The 26,446-nt window shown below is 46.4% G+C and overlaps 1 protein-coding gene across 1 annotated transcript in view; it reads right to left on the reverse strand.

Annotated features, from left to right (window-relative positions):
• The window catches only part of Tbc1d9 (TBC1 domain family member 9), a 120,668-nt gene that overhangs the window by 65,006 nt on the left and 29,216 nt on the right, over positions 1–26,446 (reverse strand). Inside the window, exon 2 of the mRNA XM_085682135.2 lies at positions 5,892–6,002. Within this exon, the coding sequence (XP_085538261.1) occupies positions 5,892–6,002 (111 nt within the window). The remainder of the gene's footprint in view (positions 1–5,891; positions 6,003–26,446) is intronic.

Raw genomic sequence — 26,446 nt, forward strand, 5'->3', positions numbered from 1 at the left:
AACGGGGCTACTGAAAACAGGAAAGTCGGAGGACCAGGGCTCTCACAGTGCTGAGACCTGACTGGGTCTGATGTAAAGAGATCCTGTTGGGGACTGCAGACCCTCAGACCTTGAATTTTCTGTGACCCCTTGCCTGCCGAAGTAAACAATTTGCTTTCCTGTGCTTGTAGCTGCTCTGGGTATGAGACCCTCATGAGTTCCCGATGGCAGGGGAGTGGTTTCTGGTGGGCTTGCAACTGAAAAATCCCGAGAGCTAGGACGTGGCCATTAGTCAAGAAGACCCTATATAAGCTGCCCTGGAACACAATAAGATGGGCATTCTTGTTTCAAGGTTGACCTGTATGTATCTCTCTCTCTCTCTCTCTCTCTCTCTCTCTCTCTCTCTCTCTCTGTGAGTGTGTGAGTGTGTGTGTGTGTGTGTGTGTGTGTGTTTCAATCTCCAGCCCCTCGCCCTACTGGTGAACCTTCCCATGATGTACAGGAGGTATGGTACAAGATCCAAGAGCCCTGAGAACTCCTGACCCTACAGGATCCCTGATGCATCCAGGACGCAAGAAATGAACCACTGCAGGCAAATGAGGAGGCCGGGTGTCACATTTTCACAAAGTCAAAGGTTAAAAATGGCTCTCTGAGATCTTTACTGTCCTTTGTAGGTTTTAGTTTTGTGTGTGTGTACATGCACATACATGTGCATGTGCACACACACGTATGAACATATTTATGTTTATGGAAGTACACATGCACGTACAAATAGGTGTGCATGCCTGTGAAAGTCAGGGGACCACCTCAAGTGTTGTTATTCAGGGACTGTCCACCAGGGTCCCTCACTGACCTTGAGCAGCCAAGAAGGAAGTGATCCTCAAGGCCCTGCCTGCCTCCCATCCCGAGTACTGACACTGCAAGGGTGCACATCACACCAGCTTTTTATGTGAATTCTGGGGGTCAATTTCGGGTCCTAATAAGCCTTTCACCTACGGAGGAATCTCCTCAGGCCTGCCTTCTGTTTGTGAGTGCACCCTTCAGGCTTCAGCGTCAGTTTTAACAACATTCTAGACTGCTTTCCAGCTTTCCCAACCAGCTACCAGCACAACCCACAAGACACGTCCCCTAGCTTCCTGGTGGAGGACTGCTATGTTGCCGGGGACCAGCCTCAGCAGATGTCTGGAAGGTGAGGTGAGTACCTGAACACAGGGTTCTGATGCAAGCTGTCAGGCTATCAGCTGCAGGGCAGCTTCTTCTTCTACCCTGAGCTTCAAACCTCAGCCTTCTATTGTAAAATTTACACAAGGAAAATGATTCTTTTTTTCTTGCCACAGGTTAATCATTATCTGGGCAAAGCAGTTTACAAGAAGTATAAAGATTCTTTGAAATCAAAACATCATCATTATGACATTTTCCCAGTTCCCAAGCCCCAAGCCAGTCACTATATTCTTAATTCTTAGCTGAGTTAATCATAAAACAGCTTCGGAGGCTTTCACCTCAGAGGCTAACTACTTGCAGTTTACGGAAGCACAGTTCAGTGGGTTTCACTCCATTGTCTTACCCTTCCCATTGCTGTTCCTCGTGATTCCAATTTTTGTAAGGCCATAGGCAGTCAGCCCTAAAGCCCTAGGTTCCTCAGAAACTTTATTCATCATAGCCAAATTCCTTTCTGTTTCAGTATAATTCTTTTTGCCAAGTTTTATAATCAGGTTAAAAAAAAACAATTTCTGCATTTTCCCCAAATTTCCTCACTTCTTTCATCAGTCAGGTTTTCCCCCATAACTTGCCATACAACTTCAATGCCTGCCCACTCTATCAGAGCAGGAAGACTCAGATTATCATACAACACATCCATCTTTTCAGAAGCCCCTGGTGTGGAAGGAGAAAAAGAACATGAAGAACAAGTACACTAGTAGAATTGCTATAACCAGAATCATCTGTAACACTGCCAAATGCGTATGCGGACGCCATAGAAGCGGTCCTCGGGCACGTAGGTGTTTTCTCCTTGGCCCTCAAGTAACACGGTCATTTAGCCACCACTGGGCTGCCTGGAGGGAATTGCTTCCTGCACCTCTGGAACCGCACATGGAGGGGGGCTATGCTTTGCTGTCTCCGGCAGTATGTGTTGGTATTAAGCCCCTGGGTTAATCCCCAGTAGCCAATAGATAAGAAATAAATAATCCAATAGAGGAGAAATCCCCCAATTCTTCAAAACTGTTAAGGCCTAGTTAGAGCAAGAAGACAACAGAAGTGGGCCAAGGGGATACAAATCGGAAAGGAAGAAGTCAGACTTTCACTATTGCTGATACTATGATAGTATGATAAGTGATACCAGGTATTCTACCAGAAAACTCCTACAGCTGATAAACACCTTCGGTAATGTGGCAGGATACAAGATCAACGCCAAAAAAACAGTAGCTCCCCCCCCCCATATCCAAACGATAAAAGAGCTGAGAAAGAAATCAGAGAAACATCAATCTTTACAGTAGCCACAGACAACATAAAATATCTTGGAGTAGCACTAACCAAAGAAGTGGAAGACCTGCATAACAAGACCTTTAAGTCTTTGAAGAAAGACATTGAAGAAGACATCAGAAAATGGAACGATCTCCAATGCTCTTAAATAGGTAAGATCAACATAAAAAAATGACAATCTTAGCAAAAACAATCTACAGATTAAATGCAATCCCCATCAAAATTCCAACACAATTCTTCACAGACCACAAAAGAACAATACTCAATTTCATATGGAAAAACAAAAAATCCAGGATAACCAAAATAATCCTGTACAATAAAGGAACTTCTGGAGACATCACCATCCCTGACATCAAGCTCTATCATAGAGCTACAGTACTGAAAACAGCTTGGTATTGGCATAAAAACAGACAGGTGGACCAATGGGATTGAATCAAAGACTCTTATATTAATCCATACACCTATCAACGCTTGATTTTTGACAAAGAAGTTAAAATTACACAGTAGAAAAAAGAAAGCATCTTCAACCAATGGTGCTGGCAAAACTGGATGTCAACATGTAGAAGAATGCAAATAGATCCATATCTATCACCATGCACAAAACTCAAGTCCAAATGAATCAAAGAAAGACATCAACATAAATCCAGCCACACTAAACCTCATAGAAGAGAAAGTGGTAAGTAGCCTTCAACACATGGGCATAGGAGACCACTTTCAACTATCAGTAGCACAGACACTGAGGGAAACAATAAATAAATGGGCCCTCCTGAAACTGAGAAGCCTTTGTAAGGCAAAGGAGACAGACAATAAGACAAAATGGTAGCCAAACATGAATGGTAAGCCCTACATCAGACAGAGGACTGATCTCCAAAATATATAAAGAACTCAAAAAACTAGATATCAAAATATCAAATAACCTAATTAAAAATGGAGTACAAATCTAAACAGAATTCTCAAGAGAAGAATCTCAAATGTCTGAAAGACACTTGAGGAAATGTTCAAATCCTTAGCCATTAGGGAAATGCAAATCAAAATGACTCTGAGATACCATTTTACACCTGTCAGAATGACTAAGATCAAAAACACCAATGATAAGTAATGCTGGAGAGAATGCGGAGTAAGAGGAACACTCCTGCATTGCTGGTGGAAGTGCAAACTTGTACAGCCATTTTGGAAATCATTATGACTATTTCTCAAAAAAATCGGAATCAATCTACCTCAAGATCCAGCAATACCACTCTTGGACACATACCCAAATGATGCCTAATCATACCCAAGGACTATGCTCATAGCAGCAATTTTTGTTATAGCCAGGACCTGGAAACAACCTAGATGCCCTTAACCGAAGAATAGATAAAAAGAAAATGTGGTACATTTACACAATGGAGTACTACTCAGCGATTAAACAAAACATAACAAAAAACAATGATATCTTGAAATTAGCCTACAAATGGATAGAACTATAAAAAACCATCCTGAGTGAGGTAACCTAGAACCAGAAAGACACACACAGTATGTACTCACTCATAGTGGATATTAGACATAAAGCAAAGGATAACCAGGCTATAATTCATGACCACAGAGAAGCTAGGTAACAAGGAGAATCCTAAGAAAGACATACATGGATCCCTCTGGAAAGAGGAAATAGACAAGACCTCCTGAGAAAACTGGGAACACGGTGGGGAGGGAAGGTGAGGGAGGAGAGAAGGGAAGCAGGGAGAACTTGAGGGAACAGGATGGCTGAAATGTGGTAAGAACAGAGAGGAAGAGCAAGGAAAAAGATATCTTGATTGAGGAAGCTATTATGGGGCTAGCAAGATACCTGGCACTTGGGAAATTCCCAGGAATCCACAAGGATGACCCCAGCTAAACAATAGTGGAGAGGGTGCCTGAACTGGCCTTTGGCCTTTCCCTGTAGTCAGATGGATAATTATCATCATAGGACCTTCATCCAACAACCAATGGAAGCAGATGCAGAGATCCACAGCTAAGCACTGGGCCAAATTTCCAGAGTCCAGTCAAAGAGAGGGAAGAACGATAATACGAGCAAAGGGATCAAGACCATGATGGGAACACCCACAGAAACAACTGACCTGAGCTAGTGGGAGCTCACTGACTCTGGACTGATAGAGGGGGAACCTGCATAGGACCAAATTAGGCCCTCTGAATGTGGGTGACAGTTGTGTGGCTTAGGCAGTCTGTGGGGCCACTGGCAGTGAGACCAGGATTTATCCCTAGTGTTTGAACTGACTTTTGAAGCCCATTCTCTTAGCAGAGATACCATGTTCAGCCTAGATACAGAGGGGGAGGATCTTGGTCCTGCCTCAAGGTGATGTGTCAGACTTTGTTGACTCCCCATGGGACGCCTTACCCTCTCTGAGGAGTGGATGGGGGTGGGGTGGGTGAAAGGTGGGGGAAGTGGGGAGGGGAGAGAGAGAGAGATTGGAATATAAAATGAGAAAAATTCTTTTAAAAATATAAATAGGAAAAAAACCTGTCGAGGCCATCCCCAGCTAGGTATCCTGGGAAACTTCCACAGCCAAGACAAACCTAAGAGGCTAGGACAAGATAATACGGCTTACTGGTGGGACCTCAGAACGGAAAACAAAGGAAAACACTGGGGGGACTTAGGGAATTCTGAAGAAGCGGTGGCCTTTGCCTAGTCTGTCAATACCGGTTCACTGGCGATAGGAAGACGCTACTAACAGTGAGACCGCGGGTGGGAGGCGGATGCGGTGGACAGTCTTTGAGGTCTACCTGTTCGATGTGCCTATTGACATAAATGTGTTTTAAAAATAGAGTCTATTAACGGGAAAAAAATTAAAAGGGGGCAAAATTAAATCATAAAACAAAACAGTAAACTGTCACTCTGGCTTTTTTAACTGGCCACAAGTAAACAGCGCCTGCTGATGTCTTGACCATTCTGTGACTGTCAACACTAGCAGCGTTGCTTGCTCCTGTTCTAAGCACAGGACATTGTAGATACTAACAGCAGGAGATAAAAACTTCACTTGCAGGAGCCCCGGGGCTGTTCCGTGAAGGATCCCCAGGTAAGCCCTTCTTAGTAGCCCCATGTTCCTCTCCATTTCCCAGCTTCCCTTGCAGTTAACGAGGCCTATCTGAGAAGTTCTAGCCGGTGTGTAGGTAGACGTGATGTGTGCAACTTGTGGCTGAGGAATTGAAACCCAGCTGGGCTGTACTCTTCTCTGCTTCCTTGTAAACTGACCTTCAGACTATGGGTTCCTTCTACAGAGCCTCGCGAGACGGAGGCTGCATGATCCCACAAGACAGAGCGAGAAACTTTACAACAGTCAGCCAACAACACTTTGGTGGTGAATCGACCGAGGTTCACTGCCCTACACTCACGCGATTGCATTCAGCAAGCACACTCCTTCCGAGCTGCAAGCACTGCATCCCAGAACTCTGGGACTCACCACAGGCGATGGTCCAATAGACGAGAGAATCCGGAGTCTGGTACAGGATTCGGTACGGTGCGACCCGGGCGCTGGAGTCCAACACTACATCAAGGGTACCCACCAGGAGACCTGGAGGTGGAGAAGCGGGGGAAACAAGTCAGGATTTCCATGCCAGAATCCCAAGTCGTCAGCGTGAGCTCGGCCTAAGATACCTCTGACTAAGCCGGGGGAACCAGGCATAAGTATCTGATTTGGTGTGTCAGGATGTTCCACCTGTATTTTAATCTGCAAACTTTTCTTTTGAGTTGAAAAATTTAGTACAACTCAGCTCAAACTACTAATTTTCTACTATGTCCAAGACAAAACCCGAGGGTCTGAGAATCCCCAGGGTACCTGCGGTTTCAGAGTGGGCAGGTTTTGGGTGGATTCTCACATGTAGTAGTTCTTGGCCATCTGTGACATCGTCACTATAGCTAGAGGTCATGGGAGCCCGCTCAGACCTCTGGAATGATCCATCAGTAAGGTGGAGGGCCAGGCCATACATTCGTGGTAGTACAAAGCTAACTTTGAGGGTATATATCTTCAATGATCTGACACAGTGTAGACAGACTTGTCTTTTGGGGCTGCCAGCACACAGAAAAACACATGGAGACTTATTAATTATGACAGCTCAGCCTTAGCTTAGGCTTATTTCTGATTAGCTCCTGCAGCTTAAATGACCCCATATTTTTAAATCTACATTCTCTTACATGACTCGGTTACCTTTGCTCTACTCCCCATCCTGCTCCCTCTCCTTGTGACCGGTGACCCTGCCCTTCTTCCCAGAGTTCTCTCTGTCCACAAGTCCCACCTATACCTCCTGCCTAGCTATTGGTCATTTACTTTTTATTGTGACATATCATTACACAGTGTAATCAAGTATCTCACAACAACACAGAGTCAACCTGGACCTCAGGAAACCCACTCACATGGATCACGTCTGGAGAAGCGTGGCCATGTAATAAGGGGGCTTAGCCATCTATTGGCACAAAAAGCCATGTCTTCCAGACACAAGCTCCCTTAAGAAGAAGCTGGGAGGTTGTCTGTAAGGAATCACTGTTCTGGCCACCTGGTTTGAGACCAGTCAGTGCTGGACAGACACACTGTCTTCCTGGCCCTTCTCAGAATTCTAAGTCCACCTGTCGTTGTGGGGATGACTCCTTCAAAGTGAGAGCCTTTCAACTATCTTCATCCAATGTCCTTTTATTCACCCCGAGCAAGCATTTTCATTACACACCAAATATTTCCTATATTATTCTGAAATAACAAGAATGGGCAGCTGGGGATCCATATCCACAAATTCTGTGAGGTTTCATAAATCAGATGTTATACTTGACTGAGCAAATTTAAAATATTCCTGTTGTCATTTGAGGAAGTGTCTGCCATAAATCCGCTAGAGGCTAGCAATGTGCTCAGCTACTCTATTTTCTGAGAATGGGTAATTAGTCAAGAGCAGAGGCTGTAGGGTTTGGATGAACACCACCCCAGGTCTGTGTGTGAAAAGCTTGGTCCCCAGGGTAACACTCTGGGAGGGTCCTGGAACCTTGAGATGATGGAACCTGGTGGATGGTCCCTAGGTCGTTGGGTTTCTTAGAGGATTGTGGGACCCTTGCCCCTCCTCTTTGTTCCCTGACTGTAAGGAAAGCAGTTCTCTGTGGTGTACTCTTGGAACTGTCAGTCTATCAAAAAAGAAATGGGGTTTAAACCAGGGCTAAATAAACCTTTTGTTCTATAAGTTAAATTACTCAGCTATTTCGCCACAGTGACTCACATTGGCTCAGGCAAGTCCCACTTTTTAAAAGTCTTTAATTAGCCCAAAGTTACACAGGACCCGATACACAGTAGGGCTTAGACTCAGAAGGGGCAATTAAGGTCGCAGGACAGTTAAATAACCTTAGGGCATGACACCTTTTTATTCTGTATTTGTTTGTAGAAAATTATTTATTTTCTATGGTGTGTGGAAAGGCGGTCTCTGACAAGGTCTCCAGACACATCCCCAACTGGTCTCAAACCCAAACTCAAAACAAGACTGGCCTTGCTCTTGAGGCTGCCCTCTTGCCTCTGCCTCTCAAACTATTTTCTCAGTTATGGAAAGGGGGGCAATGTCAAATCTCTAGTTAACTTCTAAGGATGGAGCGGGTAGTAGGACATAGGTAGGGGCGACAGGCTATTTAGAGCAAGCAAGAACCTTCCCAGCGTTCAATGGGAACCTGCCTAGAACATTCCGCGAGTCCATTTACAGTCTATTTCTATGTAAGAGTGGAGGTTTACTGGGAGTGGCACCGGGGAACACGGTGGTGGTTGGTGCTGGGAGAGGAGACGAGGGTCTGGCTCTGACTTGCTTCAACACTGAGCAGCCTCCTGGAAAGGTCCAAGCTTAGGGGAGTTCACAGTAAGCCTCCCAGGTCGTTCTGTTAAGGTAGAGCTTATGTGTTCTGCAGAAAACTCACTAGGCTCTCTTGACGTGATGCTTTCCCACGGTGTCTTGGGTTTTGTTGCGGACCATCCCAAAGCAGCACCTTGGCACACACAATCCCCCACAGACCACCACTGCTTGGCTCTGGCAGCCTGAGGGCTAGAGAGAGCCAGTCGGCTCATTCTGGAAAGCTCAGTGCCAGGTCTGAAGGGGTTCTAGCCACGTCGGTGGAGCTGGGCAAGCCATTTCGCCGCACACGACTCTGATTTCCTCAATTATAAAGCAACAACTACAGCACTTGTCTTCCTGAACTAGAATTATTAATCAAGAAGCCTAAGTGAGGTAGACCGCAGGGAAGGCCTATGCTCGTGCTTGGTCACCGTCCAAGGACAAAGCGTCTGTTTAGACTCCTTGTAAGACCACACTGATCATCAGCTGACCTGACCATATCATAGAACAACAACGACAACACAACCTTTTTCTAAAGTGGAAATTAGTTTTCTGTGAACTAGATAAAATATGATAAAAATCTTTAAAAATAAAAATAAAATCCATGGACCCTGCAGGGTTTGGGTTAGGTTTCCACACACCACCACTGACAAATGCATTTTTTCCACGTCATCGTGATGCACGTTTTCTGAAGACCTCTAGTTATCTTCATCACACAGAGGGGAAACTGTAGTAACAGGAGAGACAGAAAGCAAGGCTGGCTGAGGGTGGCTCTCCTCCAGGCTAGCCCGAAGTCACGGACACAGTAAGGAGACATCCATGGGAGTCTGGCTGTATCTCTAACACCTTGTTGGTGCTGCCAACAAGGCCTTCTTGAGTCCAGCGAAGAGATAATGCCCAGCCTCCTGCAACTCAAGCATGCCTGTTCTCAGGCGTGTAGACGTGAGGCTGAGGTTAGGGAGCTGGAGGCCAGGATCGGCCACTGTGCCTAATGAGGATCTATACCCACGGACCATCATTACAGACAGACATCCTCTTGTGGGCAAGCCAAAGGCAGTGCACGCTGGCAGCCCTGGGTCTGGAGTTCTTATTCCCAGACCCAAAGATTCTGCCTTCCAAACTCAGTTTGTCCATCCTTGTTGGGCCACTAAAATTTTGCACTCTGTAATGCAAAAAGAAGGCTTCTGGAAAAGCCCAACTTGATCCACATATCTTTTCTTTTTTTAATCCATATATCTTGATCACTCCAACGGCACCAACCAAAATCCATCTCCAATATCACAAGTTTAGTTACGGGGCCAGGTGTCAATCAGAGATACAGAAAATGAAGCTGCCTAAAGTACAACCCCAGAGAGAGAGGGCTCGAGACAGAGGTACCAGCTCCTTTATCTGAGTCCGCGTCCACAGCTGCACAGCTTCCACTAGGAATTAGGCAAAAGCTAATAAATAGTTAACATAAAAATACATGGGTACAAATTCTTATCATAGGGTCCCTGTCAAAATATTTATAAGCAGGATAATATCGGATATGACATTACGTTAGAAGTTTAAGTCTTTTTTGCATGAAAATTCAAAGCAATATATATTCAAATAAAATATAGCAAACCGAGCTGTGCTATTGGCCACTCAAGCCAATAAATACATACTTTCAGTGGCAACCAGAATCCCAGGCCTTTTCACACCCTGGTCACAGTGACCAGATGTTTTGGTTGTGAGCCTAGCCTTTAATGGCTGAGCCATCTCTCCAGCCCAGTGACCAGATTTTTAAAAAAGATTATTTGTATTATGTGTGTGTGTGTGTGCGCGTGTGCGCGAGACTACAAGTGTCTACAGGCCAGAAGAAAGTGTCAGCTCTCCTGGAGCTGGAGTGACAGGAGGTTGTGAGCCACCTGATGTGGGTGGTGCCGGGGACTGAAGTGGGTGGTGCCGGGGACTGAACCCAGGCCCTCTGCAAGCATAGTGTGTTATGTTAACCGCTGAGGGGTCTCTCCAGCTGCGACCCTGACCAGGTTTCCACCCCACTTGGAGCACTGCTGCCTGCTCCTGACTTCACCACCTTGAACGACAGACCTAATTATTTAATGATACCTCTTTCTAACTTGACTCAGTGGTGGTTCCACCGTGGCACTGCATTTATTGGAAAATATCTCTACATCTTGCCTTGCACCCCTCTTTCCCTCCTCACAGTGAGTTCCCTGGCAGCCAGGAAAAAATGGATTCTGCAGGGCCCACAGGTTCTGCACTTTGATTGGAAGCCAGTAAGTCCTGAGCGTGTGTTTGATAGAGAAATAGGATATATATTTTTTTTCAAGACAGGGTTTCTCTGTAGCTTTGGAGCCTGTCCTGAAACTAGCTCTTGTAGACCAGGCTGGCCTCAAACTCACAGAGATCTGCCTGCCTCTGCCTCCCGAGTGCTGGGATTAAAGGCGTGCACCACCACTGCCCGGTGGATAGCTATATTTTTCAAGTCTAAATAAATTATTCTAGTGCTGCCCAATCTTGATTGACACAAGTCAAGACTCCTGTATGCACCCTTTGTTCACTGAGATTATTAAAAGATGGATGATCAGAACATAAAAAGAACAAAAGAGACAGGGAGTGGAGAGAAAGAGGTAGAGAGGGGATCGGGAAAGGAACAGAGAGGGAAAGAAGCAAGAATCGGGATTTTCTTAGAAGGGTTCTTGCAGAACTCTGGAGGAGCTGTCACAACACTGCACGGTCTTCAGCTCCCACACAAAGCACTGTTTGAACAGCTGCCCCAGTCAGCTATTTCTGGTGTTAAACAATCTTTGATCGCCTAAGATAAGGAAACCAAATTATGGCCCTCAAAATAACTATTGTCTGATCTTCCTTTTACTTTAGCTCGGGAGCATCTTACCAAGCAGAAGTTCTGTTTTCAAGGAGATTCAGAAAACAATGGGAAAGCAATGCGCCAAAGCCTTCTCTCGGTTGAGGTGACTAGCAGGTGCAGCGCATGGTCACCCTCCGCATCTGGAGCATGGCTGGGACTAGCGCATGGCGGCTGGTCTACAGTGTGCAGAAGATACCTCCACAGGGGAGCGGGCAGGGATGTGCCAGGGGAGTGTGTGTGTGTCATAAGAAGGTCACGATATCCAACCATCTTTGTCGATGATCTCAGATGACCTCACACAAAGCTGGAAAGGGTCTGGTGCTTCCCCAGCTCCTCATCTCTTTCTTCTGAGGTGAGTTTGTGACAGGGGGAACGGGAGTAGGCTCAACCTTGGCTCGGGTCCTGGCCATGCATTTTCTTTAGGGAACTACTTCCAGGCACAGAAAGAAAAATAGCCCCCACCTTAGAGAGTGGCTGAAGGCGTGGCAAACTACTGTTCAATGGAGCACGAAGAGCCGAAGCAAAGTATTAAGAACTTGGAAACTACGTGAACCATCCCAGGAGCTTTCGGGATTCTTTCCCATTTGCTGCAGGTTTGTGTCTTCAAAAGAAGATGGTGGAGCACACACAGCAAGGAACGTTCGTGGTCCTAGAGTCTTAGCTTTCTCTCCAGACTTATATAACTTTGTTTGGCACATGGGTATGTACTTGGGCACATGTGTTAACTCTGATGTGCTTTGTAATTTATATCTATGATAAAAAAAAATTAGTCACCCTAAAGCTGGGGATGTAGCTCAGTTGCTAAGTGTGCCTGCCATCCAGAAGACCCCAGCTTCCCTCCTCATAACTGCAGAAACCAGGATGGTGCCACACATCTGAATCCCAGGTCTCAGGAGGTGTAGACAAAAGGATGAGAAGTTCAAGGGCATCCTTGGTTGTGTAGTGATTCGAGGCCAAAGCACCAATAACAAGGAAGGTAGACAATGCTAACAGTTAACTTGTATAATGATTTGCAAATCTGCTAATAAAGTTAATTTCCTTTAAAGATGCAATATTTCACTAGATAACCATGCTGTTACATTCAGTTTTGTAGTAAAGGGCATTTAAATTTACTCCCTTAGATAATAAATCCTCGAGCACATGAGCACATTTCTTTAGAATGGATTTGTGGGGCACTGGAGTAATTGCAACCCTAACCCTCGTTAGACATCGCAGAGCTACTATGACAGGTGCTGGGCAGTCTACCCAAGAGCCTGATACCATCTGTTTCCCCAAGACACCTCCAACATCTAGTTCTACAAGACTTATTTATTTTTAACCAAACCAACGGGTAAAGAAAATGGTATCTTCATGCTGTGTGTTTCAATTTGCATTTCCCTGGTTATCCAGCGGCCAAGTAGGTAGCCTGTTCTTCCACAGCGTGTAAGCTGCCATCCCTCCTGTGCTAATGTTTGCTGAAATGCTCAGGTGGACCAAGCTGTTTCTTTGGGGCCACAGCTCCCAAGTCTTGACACGGAGACTCCTTAGTTACAAATGCTCAGCCTTAGCTTGGACTTGTTTCTTGCCAGCTTTTATAACTTAACCTGTTTCACTTTAATTTACATTTTTGCCTCCTAGCTTTTTACCTTTCTTTCTTTCTGTCTGTCTGTCTGTCTATCTTACTTTCATGCTGTTTCCTATGACTGGCTGGCTGATGGCTGCCTGACTTCTGGCCCTGGGTTGGGAGTCTCTCTTTCTCCCTCATTCTCTTTGTTCCTCTTCTCTCTCAAGTCTAGATTTGGCCTCCTACTTATTCTCTTTGCCCACCAGCCCTGCCTATCCCTCTCTTGACTAGCCACTGGCCATTCAGCTTTTTATTGGATCAATCAGGTGCCTTAGGCAGGCAAGGTAAACAAATTCTAAACATCTTTACATAATTAAACAAATACAGCACAAACAGATGTAACACATCTTTACATCATTAGCAAAGGTGGAGGGCACAGGGGAGGTTCTGGAGGTCAGGAGCTTGCACCTTACTCTGGCTGTCCCTCCCTAGATGTAAACAATCAGTCCAGGACGTCTTAGCAGACACAGGACAGCACAGAAAGCTGAACCAAGACTGCCTGCTCCCGACGATGTCTCACAAGGTCAGTGTTCTTCTGCTTTCAGCAAGGTTTCTGTGTTGCTGGTTTGTTTCTATGTCTTTAAGGCGTGGCACAGCGTGTCATGTGATCTGAAGCATCCTTTCTTTTATCTGTTTTCTCCTTCCGGGTGTATTTCTGTACCTCTCCCTATCTACAAGGCTTACCCAGCTATGGGTACCACTTTATTTCCAGGTCCACACCCAGGATTACCCATCCTCAAGTCTCCTGGTAACTAATGACTCTCTTTTCTGAGCTCTGCCAACTACCTTTCACTTACACTACTACAGGAATTATCTACAAATGAAAAAAAAAACTTTGAATATTGTTTTCTCCCATGAGGTTGTGACCTCTCTAAGGTCAAGCACTCAGCTGGAAATTCCCAAACCACATTCAGAACATGACGCTGGCTGCCAGGTTTGCATCCAAAATACAAAAACTATCAAGGTTTTTGATGGGCATTAGCAGAAGCCAAGAGCGGCTTCCAAACTTCATCTTCACACCAGTGTTCAGTAGAATGGACTTTAACAAATATGTCTTAAATAATTAAAAACCAAAAAGCCAAGGACTGCACGGTCAGAGAAGACTGGGACACAGGAAGGCCAGAAGCTCCATTTCAAGAAGGGGGTATTCAAACGCATCTGAAGAAATCAATGTTTCTAACTTCAGCATTAATTTGAGATTTATCTATAATTAATTGGATCAAAAGCTGATACTCTTAGAGAAAAGACAAGCCTCCTTGTCTAATTTTGTAGCTTAGTCTGGTGGTGAGCGGCTGGTACCCAGAGGACTTTAGCTGACCGGTCGGCATGCTTGTCCTCAGCACACAGACACTGCTAGCACAGCTTCCTGGGCAAAGATGAAGTGTTCAGCCGCCAGGAGCGCTGGGCTTGCTCAGTGAGCATCGACAGCCCCTAAGTACGCATGCACCAGGGTTCACAGAGTCACCACGAGTGACATGAAGGCACCGTAGACCAAGGTGGCCAACACAGGCAATGGCTGTCCTCTGTGTGGAGGTGAGAGATTCAGAGGAAGGCTTGTCACCAGGGTGGATGAGGCAAGAGATGGGGGCACTGTGGTTTTCTCTGTTCCTTAGCCTACATGCATATGAGTTATTCTCAAGTATAGACGTTACTGGCCATAAAGAAAGAATTCAAAGGTTATGGGAAAGTGTAAAACCAGCCTCAGGCCTAGGATTCCACCTTCGGTGTAGGAAAGTCTGAAGAGTTTCATTGTCTTAGATATCATCTATAGCCCCACTCCTCCAGGATCTCCTGAGAAAAGCAACAAGTCCATGAACAAGAGCCTTCTGTAGCTCTTCTCACTTCAACAGCGGCTTCCCCTGGCATCGCCGTAGCTGTGGCTCTAACACGATGGTCTTAAGGAAAAGAGGTGGTTGTACACACACACACACACACACACACACACACACACACACACACACACGGACCAATCTGCTCTTAGTGGAGAGAAGTATTCCAGAATTTAGTGAGTGGCATCATAAACACACTACTGACTCTGTTAGCTATACCAACGCTTGCCAACGTGGCTGTGGCTAGGGAGCAGTGTGTGTGTGTGTGTGACTTTGAGTTTCTGTGGTGGCCCTACAGGTTCTTAAGTTTGAATACTTGGTCCCCAGTTGGTTGAACTCTTAAGGAAGGATTGGGAGGTGTGCCCTTGCGGAGGAGGTGTGTCACTACGGGTAGGCTTTAAGGTTTCAAAAGCCCACAGCATTCCCAGTTAGCTCTGTCTGCCTTGTGGTTGTATCTCAAGATGTGAGAGTCACCGTTCTAGGACCAGGCCTGCCTGCCTACTGCCATGACCCTTGCTATGATGTCACAGACTCACCCTTTGATACTGGCAGTTCCCAGTAGCCTCTGTTGTCTATAAGTTGTCTTGGCCATGGTGTTTTATCACAGTAATAGAAACGAACCTAAGACAGTTTCCACTCTACTGGAGACTTTTACAAAATGCAACAGTAAAAAGAGTACATAAAAACAAGCAACATGTTTTATCGTTAAAAGTCAACAGAGAAATTGCTCTAAATTTCTGGATGCTTAATCTCAAGTTTCTATTCATAACTGGAAGCAAAACAGTAAGAAACAGTTCAAACCCCATCTTTCAAATAATATTAACCTAGCCAAGTGTGGCAGTACCACATAGTGAGCTAGATCTTAAAAGTTACAATAATCATAAGCAAAACAGATAGCACTAAACAGAGGAAAGAAAGATTCTAGGGCAATCATTTCCTCAGGAGTCTGCTTAATAGAATCGTACGAATAGTTTTCAGAAATCGCCTTCAGTTCTGTAACAGCTTCAGTTTGAGAAAATACACTGTTCTCACAATGCAAGCGAAAACAAGAACCAACACAATTTCTCAGCTGAAGGCAAGAATACGTGAATGGAGGAGAAAGGAGGATTTTTTTTTTCCACTGGCATTGGTTCCCATGGGGCACGTTTTGCAAAGTGATGAGAACCTGACCTAGTGTATCAGGTGATCCCCAGGGACCCTTACCTCATCTCTCAGAGAGGGAAGCAGGCTTAAAGAGGCAGAAGACACAGCCAAGGCAGTTGGAGGAGACCTGCTCTGGGTGGCTGCGTCTCAGAGTCTGTGACATGTGGGCTTTCGGAAGAACACAGCAAGCGAACACTCAGTGGGAAAGAAGGCAGCTGACGCTTTTCTGCCTCCTACCTCGTAAGAGAAAGCACAGGCTGGCTCCTAACTAAACAAACAGAGCAGGAGGCTGCCCTCTGAGAGAGAGCCATCTATCTGCGGAACCTTTGGGAGACAGCCAATTAGTGTGCTGGGCTCCAGGCTCCCAGGAACCTTGAAGACCCAGTTTGCCCAGAAAGACATCCTTTTAAAGTCACACGCGCTTCACTCTCTTGCATAAAGGGAGAGCACCTGGGTTGACTTTTTGCCTTTGCTTTGTGGCAGTGGCTCTCTTCAGAATCAGGGAAATACATCTTAGTACAAAACCTGATGTTTGACCCCTCTCAAGACTAGAGAGGCCTGTCAAACCCTCATCCTGAATGCAGCTGAGGATAGCTTTGGGAGTGGCCCAACATAAAACCCTAAGCTTGCCTAAGTATAATTTGATTTTTCTTTTTCTTTTGCTGTAACACACCTGCACTTTCACAAACTTCACAGGTGACAATGTCACATGGTCAAACAGTTGGGTGTGTCCGACTGCTGTTGTCATCTGCGGGGCCCGGCATATAACCATAAGCAGGTGTGGGTGATGCAAGCAGGGAGATGGCCGTCAGTAAGGTATCTGGCCTCCAGATCTGAGCACCTGTGTAAAAAGCCAGCGAGTGCCTGGAATGACAGAGCTGGGGGAAGCAGAGAAGGAATGATCCAGAGGACCAGTCCAGTCAAAGCGACTAGTTCCAAATACAGTGAGAGACCTTGTCTCAAAAACTAGAGGGAGAGCCATGGAGGAAGATGCTGAAAATCAACTCCTGGCAACACACACACAGACACACACACACACACAAACACACATACGTGCAGACACATACAAACAGACACACACAGATGCACAGAGAACCACATAGAGACACAACACACACACACAGAAAGAGCCACACCAAGACACACAGAGACACACACACACAGACACAAACTGGGGTGGAGGGAGAATGTGGATCTCTTCTGTTAGAAAAATTTTCAAGGACTTTAAAACAACCTACATGTGCCTCTGCCCAGACAGTTCAAGATGGCGCCATCAGGACATTGAAACAACCTACAGGTGCCTCTGCCAGACAGTTCAAGATGGCGCCATCAGGACATTGAAACAACCTACAGGTGCCTCTGCCAGACAGCTCACCCAGGAGCAGCCCCGCCCCCAGCTGGTGCTCCCATCCCACACACTAGCCATCCTCTGCCTTTCGTCTGCGATCCGTTCTGCTCCAATGCAGACCAACGGGCTGATGGTTGAAGTCAGATAAAAGGCACCACAGGCAGGAGCTGGCAGAAGAGGGGACAGCTGCCCTCCCTTAGTTTACAGAGGCTTCTGCTGCACCGCAGGAAGGCGTGCTGATTCTAATCTGTTTACAGGGAGTCCACAAACCTGAAACTGGTCCCCTGGGCCAGCCAAGGTCAGCTTTGAAACAGGGAGGAGGGGAGCTTCTGGTGCTGGTGCTGAGGGTCACCCTCCCTTTACAGGGTGAGACCAACTCTTCCTGGATGTGTGAAGCTCCCCAGATCCCAGTTCTCTCAGGGGTGGCATTTATAAGAGCCACTGTTCCAAACTTTCTCCTAATTCCATAGAAGGTCCATCTCTGAAGATGTGACAGAGACTATCTGCTAGAGAATGCAACCTCCACAATGAAATGTTATCATTATTATTACTATTATGATTCTTATTATTGGTTATTGGAGACAGGGTTTCTGTGTTAGCTCTGGCTGTCCTGGAACTCAGATATCTACCTGCCTCTGCCTTCTGAGTGCTGGGATTAAATGTGCGCACCACCACATATGAAATGTGACAGGCATAATGAAATGTGATAAAGCAGAATAGTGCTGAACTGGAAATCACACATCTAGGATAGCTATAATGTCTAAATACATCATAGTATATCTATATATCAATACTGAGACATTTAAAATCATCTCTCCAGACATTTAATGTTTAATGGCATGGCGAAAATTAACCTACTGTATTATATGGAAAAAAGAAAAAAGAGCCTAAAACTAATATTTGTTTTGTATGACCTAATTTGTCAAAAAATATCACTTATGTTGAAAAGCATCAGTGAAAGATTACAAAAAGTGATATAAATATTAACACTAGGGAGTGAGATAAAAATTTTAAAGCTTTCTTGAATCTGAACTTTCAAAGATTTTTTTAGGGGCTGGAGAGATGGCAGAGGACCCAAGTTCTGTCCCCAGCACCCACACTGGGCAGCTCAGAACTGCCTGTAACTCTAACTCTAGGGGATCCGATTCCTCCTTCTGCCCTCCACAGGGAACTGCACTCATGTACACACAGAGACACAAAGACACACTGCACTCATGTACACACAGAGACACAAAGACACACACACACACACACAACCTAAACATTAAATAAATACAAAAAGTTCCTAAATGTTCACTCACTACTTTATAATGAGAAAACAATAATTAAAAAAATTTTCCAACCATACAGGTTACACTGTCACTCAAAGAACAGTCATGCCATTAAGAAAACAAATGCCTGCCGTGTTTATAATGACTGCTACAGCCTGGCTGGTAGACTCCCATTAGCAGTCTCGTCTCTAGGAACCTGGGGATGGACATCAGAGGGTGGAGTGTTTGCCTAGCATCCAGGGAGCCCTGAATTCAGTGCCAGCATCGTATAAACTGGGCATCCAGCAGTGTATACAGCACCTGTCCGTAATCCTAGCATTTGGGGGGGGGGGAGGGCAGGAGGGGATCGGAAGTTCAAGGTTATCCTTGGCTACACAGTCAGAGCCTTCCCAAGGCACTACATAACATGAAAACACCAACCCTAAAAGCACACTTGTGTGGAAAAGGAGTTGACCTTGCATTCTAGAATTCTCTTCTCTTCCCCTGTTGTGCACAGCTCAAAGTGCATATCCATCTGCACCGCCCTGTCTGTGCTGCTTCCCGGTTACAGGGGCTGGCACTTCCTGGTGACTTCATCTAATCTTAGGAGCTATGAAAGTTAAATGAGTCAAGCGAATTGCACCATTTCCACCACCGTTTACTCGTTCAATGTGCAGTCTTTGGGCGTCTATATATAAGCAAAAAGAGACCTGTCTGTGCTTAGTCAGCTTAGGAAGAGTCTAGTGGGTGCACAGTAAACTGTGTGTTTCACTGAGGCGGAAGAGACAAGTCTTCCAGCCACGTGCGCGTATGTGTGTGTATGTGTGTGCACGCGCATGACTGTGTGCCTGTGTGTGCCTGTGTGCACTTGTGTGTGCACGCACATGACTGTGTGACTGTGTGTGGCCCTGTGTGTACACTTGTGTGTGCACGCATACACGTGTGTGCATGTGTGTCTGTGCCTGTGTGTGTGCACTTGTGTGCATGCCTATGCATTCAAACATGGAATCTAGAAGGTGGCTGTTGGCGTCTTCCTCCATCGCTCTCTACCTCATTATTTGAGACTGAGTCCTCCACTGTGTTTGGAGTCCATAATTCCCGCTAGACAGCATGGCGAGCCCCATGGATCCCCCTGCTGTCTCCCCAGCACAGGTTAGAGACATGTACTTATTTGCCCAGCTTTTTATGTGGTGTTAGAGATATGAACTCAAGTCTTCACTTTGCCAACTGAGTAATCTCTGCACCCCCAAAGCACATGTTTATCTGTATGTCTGTGAATATTTGGGGTGTGCATGCACATATGTGCTTGCATATTTCTGGAAGACATGACAACCTCAGATGTCATGCTCAAGGACATTATCCCCTCCTCTGAGACAGAGTCTCTCCCTGGCATGGGGTTCACCACTTAGACAAGCCTGGCTGTGCAGTGAGGCCCAGGATCCTGCTGTCTCTCCTCCCCATGCTGGGTATGTGCACACGCTTCCACACCTGTCCTCCATGTGCTGGGTATGTGCACACTTCCACACCTGTGGGGGCTCTCGTCCCCGTGCTGGGTATGCATGTACACTTCTACACCTGTCCTCCTTGTGCTGGGTACACACACACACTTCCACACCTGCACTTCTATGTGGGGGCTGGGGATTAACTTGGTCCTCATGGCTTATTTGTGAGGTAACCCACTAAGTTATCTCTCTGGCTATATTTTGAAGATTGTTACACTGTTAGAATTGCCATAAATATTCTTACTTGTGATTATAAAATGTGTACATTTTAACAAGGTAATAGAGGAATAATCTAGACTACCAAAGCACTGTAATGAAGAACCCACTGTAAGAGTTTATCAATGATGACAATGAAATCGGCTCCTACTATTCTCTATGTGGGCCACTGGCTACCCTAAGGACTGGAAGCCCTGAGAATAATGTATGGGAACGGACCTGGAGAGGCAGCGTGTCACATTATATAGAATAGGCTGCCTTAGCCTGCCTTAGACCGGGACACCATTGGAACAAACACAGGACTAGTAGCCTAGAGTAAAGAGGAAAGGCACCCATCACATACCCCTCAGGGATGGAGCTGAGAAGCCAGAGGGAAAAAGCCACGCGGCTACCAGAAGTGAATGTGGGAAGCTCTGCATGAACACGGAATGCAGCAAGCAAGGCAGGTCACACAGATGCAGATGCTGAAGACAGAAAGCGGATGCTGAGGAAGACAGCCATCAGTAAGAGGGAGCAGAAGTGAGGAGAGATGCCAGCCATCAGGGGATCATATGGCATCCTGGGGAACCAGAGAGCAAGAATAGATAGCCATTTCCGCCAGCTGTCTCCTCTGGTTGCTTTGGTGTTCCAGGTCTGGCTTCCAGTCCTGGTATCCTAGCAACCAAACCCAGGTAATTGGATTCAAGATAACTTGAATGAGTCTCTGTTTGTGCTACCCAGAGACTAAATAAACCCCCGGTGACCCCTGTGATTTCTTGGACCTTTTGAGTGCTTGCCCCTTTCACATGGGTCAAGTGTTGCTCAAGGTGCTCGGCATTAACCACAATTTAATAATATGCCTTCCAGCTTAGCATTCTAAAAGAGACGAAAAATACAGCTGCGGAAGTGAGGTTGAACTAAGCATGCTACTTACAGGGGAGACACACGGCAGCAGCTTGCCTTGATGAGAAGGCGTCTTGTATGACCTCAGCACGCGGCTCCTGCCTTCCCTCCTAGGAAAATTCCAGTTCCGGGTGGCCCCACGTGAAGGGAAGCTTCAAAGAGAAACCTCAGCTTGTGATGGCTAAGTGACAGCAATCGCTAAGGTCCACGTGGAGTTTCAACACAGAGAACGGAGCTGGAAGAAGACCCCGGCACCAACAAATGTGGTAAGCCAAGCGAGAAAGCGTGCAGAGGTGCAGTGCTGTGACCAGCCCGCACCCCTATCTTACAAGGAGTCACTACTTTCCAGTATCTGAAAGGAACCTGCCACGAGTAGCTGTCCTTAAGGAACACAATGGACCCAAGTGAGATTTCCTAAGAAGTTGCCCAGGCTTGGCCTAGAAACACTGTGTAAGTAATTCTGAAAGATACCCACAGTTTCTAGAACTCAGGGCCACCGGTAACAGCGACAGGGATGTGCTGGGCTGGATTCCAGGGAAGTGGCGTCTGCCTGTGTTCCTTGCTGTAAGCCTGCCACAAGGACACACCACAATTTGTCAGCAATGCTGTGACAGCCGCTGCTGTCCCCACTGTATTTATCTCCAGCTGGGGAATGGTGAGAGAAAACGAAGGGTGAGAGAAATGATTTTTTTTGTATTATTTTATTTACTTATTTTGGTTTTTTTGAGACAAGGTTTCTCTGCAGCTTTGGTGCCTGTCCTGGAACGAGCTCTTGTAGACCAGGCTGGCCTCGAACTCACAGAGATCCGTCTGCCTTTGCCTCCCGAGCGCTGGGATTAAAGGCATATGCCACCACCACCCGGCTTATTATTTTACTTATGAATGGAGAATTTTGAAGTAATGAGGAATTTAAATTGTAATAAAGCACGACTTGTTCAGTTGTTTGCAAACCTCAAATTACATCTTCAACACTAAGCTTACTGATCTCATGGAGAAAACTGCATACGGAAGTCCACAGACACACACACAGACACACAGACACACACATACACACACACACAGAGACACACACACACACACACAGAGACACACACACACAGACACACACACACACACAGACACACACAGAGACACACACACACAGACACACACACACAGACACACACACACACACAGACACACACACACAGACACACACACACAGAGACACACACACACACAGACACACACACACACACTAGAACACAGTAAGGATTCCAAAAGCCATCAGTGCTCACGGTGCAATGTTGCTATCTCACCCGTGAGCGTCTTTCCACAGAGTGCTTTAAAACATCGGATTTTCTAACACCGAATGCGGTCCAGTACTACATGTCCTACAACATTCTAATGTTTCTAAGAGGAAATGTGTGGCATGTTTAGTACATGTTTATCTTCCCCTCAACATTTTCCATGTGACATCTGTGGTTGGTCGCAGCCCATGGCCGGCGAGGGCCAGCTGTACACCACACCTTGCTCATCTAAAGAGTTTTCACATATACTGGGTCTAGACAAGGATGGGCTTTCAACACTTGGTCTCAATCTACTCTGGGGTTTAATGGAACACAGCAATGCAATGAAAGATGGGATCATAGAAAAATGAATACTATAAAGCATTTTTAATTGTATGGCAGGCAATGGCGGTGCACGCCTTTATTCCCAGTACTCAGGAGAAAGAGGCAGGAGAATCTCTGTGAGTTCAAGGCTAGCCTGATCTACAAAGCAAGTTGCAAGTTCCAGGACAATCAAGGATACAAATACACACACACACACACACACACACACACACACACACACACACACACACACACAACCCTGAATCAGAAAACCAACCAACCAACCAACCAACCAACCCACCAAACATCACCATCATCGTCATCATCGATTGTATGCAAGGGTTCCTCCTATGCCAATGTTTTTCAACCAATGTCCTCACTGGAGAAGCAGAAGGGCGCCTGTTCTTCCTCGGGTGGTTACAGCACCCTGAATAAAGGCTGTGGCTCTGCAGAGGATCAACAAATGTCCCCAGAGGATCAACAAATGTCCCCCAATGCAGAGGGTGCAGGTGAAGCGCTAGCCCGACTTCCCATCATTTGTATCGAAAGGAGAGTGGCAGAGACAGAAATGAAGGGGGAAGCACAAACCAAATGGGTTCCTTTGCTGCCGTCTTGCTTTGCTTTTTTGAGAGCGGTCTCCCTGTGCGGCCCACACTGACCTGGGACTCTCCACATTCTCGGGACCGGGATTTCAGGCACCTGTCACCACACGTTGCTTTTGGTTTGTTCCGAATTCAAGGTGCTTCTTCAAACTGTGTGGGCCTGCTTATTTCTCAGCTACTACACAAATGGAGTGCCTCTGAGCTACCATCCCTGGTCCTTTAAACATAGCATCCCTTGCCCTTGTGACAATATTTCACCTATGTCTAACAGGTTAAAACATAGAGGGGTCACAATAATCATTCACCTTCAACTGAGCATGGGCAAGAACGTTAGGCATGGTACCCCAGCACTTGCTCACTTCCAGACTTCCCCCTCGGAAATCCAGAGGACAGACCAGGAAGCTCATGGTGGCCATAGATGACGTGACTGGGAGAGACGTGTCTGTCCTCCTGAGGAGTCCCCTGGCCAGACAGGCAAGCCACTGTACTCCACGCCCACCCACCCCTTCATCTTCTAAGTCCCTTCGCCACAGCTGCCCACTGTTGTCCTGGGAAACACTGACAACCATGCCCGTCCCTTCAACCTCCGTGGCAGCGTCGGGGAGCTTTGGGGTGTGCGGAAAGTCTTTCGCTTCCGAGGTGTGCTGCAATGTGAGGCAGGAGTTGCCGACTCTACTGCACATGGAAACGGTTGAGTCTCTGTTGCGCTAGAAGCTATTCTATACCTTTAACTTCGGTGCATGTGGCAAACTCTAGAGAATCAGCCGTATGTGGTTTCCCAACAATAGCCTGTATGTGTGCCTTGCTTGTATATGCTTAAGTCCAGTGTGTTTCTTCCTTTAGCATGAGCATCAAGCAGTGACTCAAAGACACCTGCCTGATCTTTGCTTTACATGGTGCAAGTTCCTGGAAAGTTTGCCTAAGGGCAGACAGTTCCCTTTTTGTAAAAGTCTTAGGCTGTCTTGTCTTTCTTGCTTGCCCCTTTATTGAACCCAAGGAAACTGGATCAGAGTTCCACCTATGGTCTATCCGGGGGTCTCAAGCCTCCTTGGCATTCTTCAGGGTGGTTCAGACAATAAGGGTCAACAATCATAACTGAACACTTTCACAATCAGCAAGCCAAACAACTAGAAAATTACCAAAAAAACAAATTGAAGTAATTCCCAAGAAGATCACTAGGGAAATGCCCTAAATAACTAGCTTGTTTATCTTAAATTTGGGAGAGTACCCAGCAACCCAAAGATGTTTACACGGTTATATTACTGTGTTTCCTTGTGGGAAATAATGTACTCTGTAACTATTAAGGCCCCGAGAGGGGCAGAGAATTCAGAGGATGTTAAGTCTCATTTTTCTGTTCACTCCTGGTGATGCTCTGGAAAGTCATATAGCCTGGGCCTTAGGCTTCTGTTGCTAGACAGAGAAATCCATCTTCCCTCCCCAACTCCCAGGCTGTGGGCAGATGAGCTAACATTCTACTTGGAAGGGTTTCATAAATTGTAGACCAGTAGTTCTCAACCTTCCTAATGCTGCAACCTTCTAACACAGTTCCTCATGTTGTGCTGACCCCCAGCCATAAAATTAAAATTTTCGTTGCTACTTCATAACTGTAATTTTGTTACCATTATGAACCACAATGTATCTGTATTTCCCAGTGGTCTCAGGTGACGCCTATAAAAGGCTCACTTGACCCCCATGGACCATGGCCAACAGACTGAGAACCACTGCTGGAGATAATCTTTATTGGTGGTGAAACTAGCATTTCATTTTAAAGTAAGGAGAAAGAAGGGTTCTAGTGACTTTTCTGTGGCTGCTATGAACACCATGACTGGAAGCAACTCTTGTTTGACTTACAGGTTACAGCCTACTGTCAAGGGAACCTGAAGCAGGGACCTTGAGGCAAGACCTGAAGCAGAGGCCATGGAGGAGCAGATTGCTGGCTTCCTTCCAGGGCTGGCAACTGCCATCCCCCCATCTGGCCACTCCCATCCCAGGCCGCCTGCACAGGGACATATCACCGGAGGCTGGGCCCTCCTACCTTAGTGAGTGTTGGAACCTGGCCAGAAGAATGACCATGGGAACAGTGCTGTGGGGACCTATGAGGCAGGCTCCAGGAAGAGGCAGAGGGCCTTTACCTCAGGTGCATTCTGTTCCCTGGATTGTTCTTAGACATGATTTCATGCCTCCTGCGACAAACATTTACGTTCAATTTATAAGACACATTAATAATTCTTATTGGATGTCAGAACATAACTACAGAACCTAAGCGGGTCAGTGTACCCTGAATCTGGATATGCCTTCCGCCTTGCTTTTGCGTTCTCCCAGATAGAATCTATAGTATGCGCCAGGCAACTGTGTTTAAATCGGTCTGTCCTAAGAAGGTTCTGGAAAAGGGCTGCTCTGTTAATATTTACCCTGTGCTCACTGACGTTTATTTACATGTTCTGATCATATTTTTCTGGACTCAGATAACCTCGCGCGGATGACTGCTTTCTTTGTTACACCTCTGTGTGAAGCACACTGGACCTGAAGCACGGCTGACAGCCGCAGTAGCCTGTGGTCCGCCCCATGCTTCCAGGTCCTCAGATCCCAGGTCCAGCAGACAAGGTCTGCACAGGCTGACCAAAAAGTGGACAATGAGCAATCAAGAAAATGTTCTGTGAACATGTCCACAGGCTAATCTGCTGAAGGCAAGTCCTCCACCAAGGTTCCCTCCTGGCAGGTGTGTGACACTGACAGCTGAAGCTAAGTATGACAGGGACAAGGTGTGAGATGAGAAAGTACCTTGGAAGGTTGTGTTCTGGAAGCTAGGACTCGGTCATCACAGTTAACAGCATCAGAAAGAGATGGGGAAGGGTGGCGCTTCTACACAGGAGGCACGAGATTCCATCCCCATCATGCAACAGCACATCCGTGGAGATGATACATTGCTGGCCATGGAAAACATGTTCCACCACTGTTGTCTCTGATGAGAAGGGAAGATGGAGGAAACACGCACACCGCGTGTACACCGCGTGCACACTGCAGCCACTGCAATGGCCGTTTACTGAGTCAATACAAGAGGTAGAGACCTGAGGTAGCTCACCTGGTCTGTCTTACCACATGACTATCGTCAGCCCTGTTATGATGCAGCAAGAAACCCTCACCAGGTGGGAGGGTCATGCTCTTCCACCTCCCAGCCTCTGAAACCACAGCCTCTGAGTTGTAATAAATCTCAGAGTTAGCTTCCCACATCCACCTGGAAACGAATGAGATACCAGCTCATACGTGAAAAGGTGTATCTTGGGTCGCAGAGATTGTAGTTCAAAACTGGGCAGACTCGGGGACTGGAGAGATGGCGCAGTGGTTAAGAGC

Source organism: Myodes glareolus, chromosome 22 (genome assembly GCF_982192425.1).
Source record: "Myodes glareolus chromosome 22, mMyoGla1.1, whole genome shotgun sequence".
Lineage (NCBI taxonomy): Eukaryota > Metazoa > Chordata > Mammalia > Rodentia > Cricetidae > Myodes > Myodes glareolus.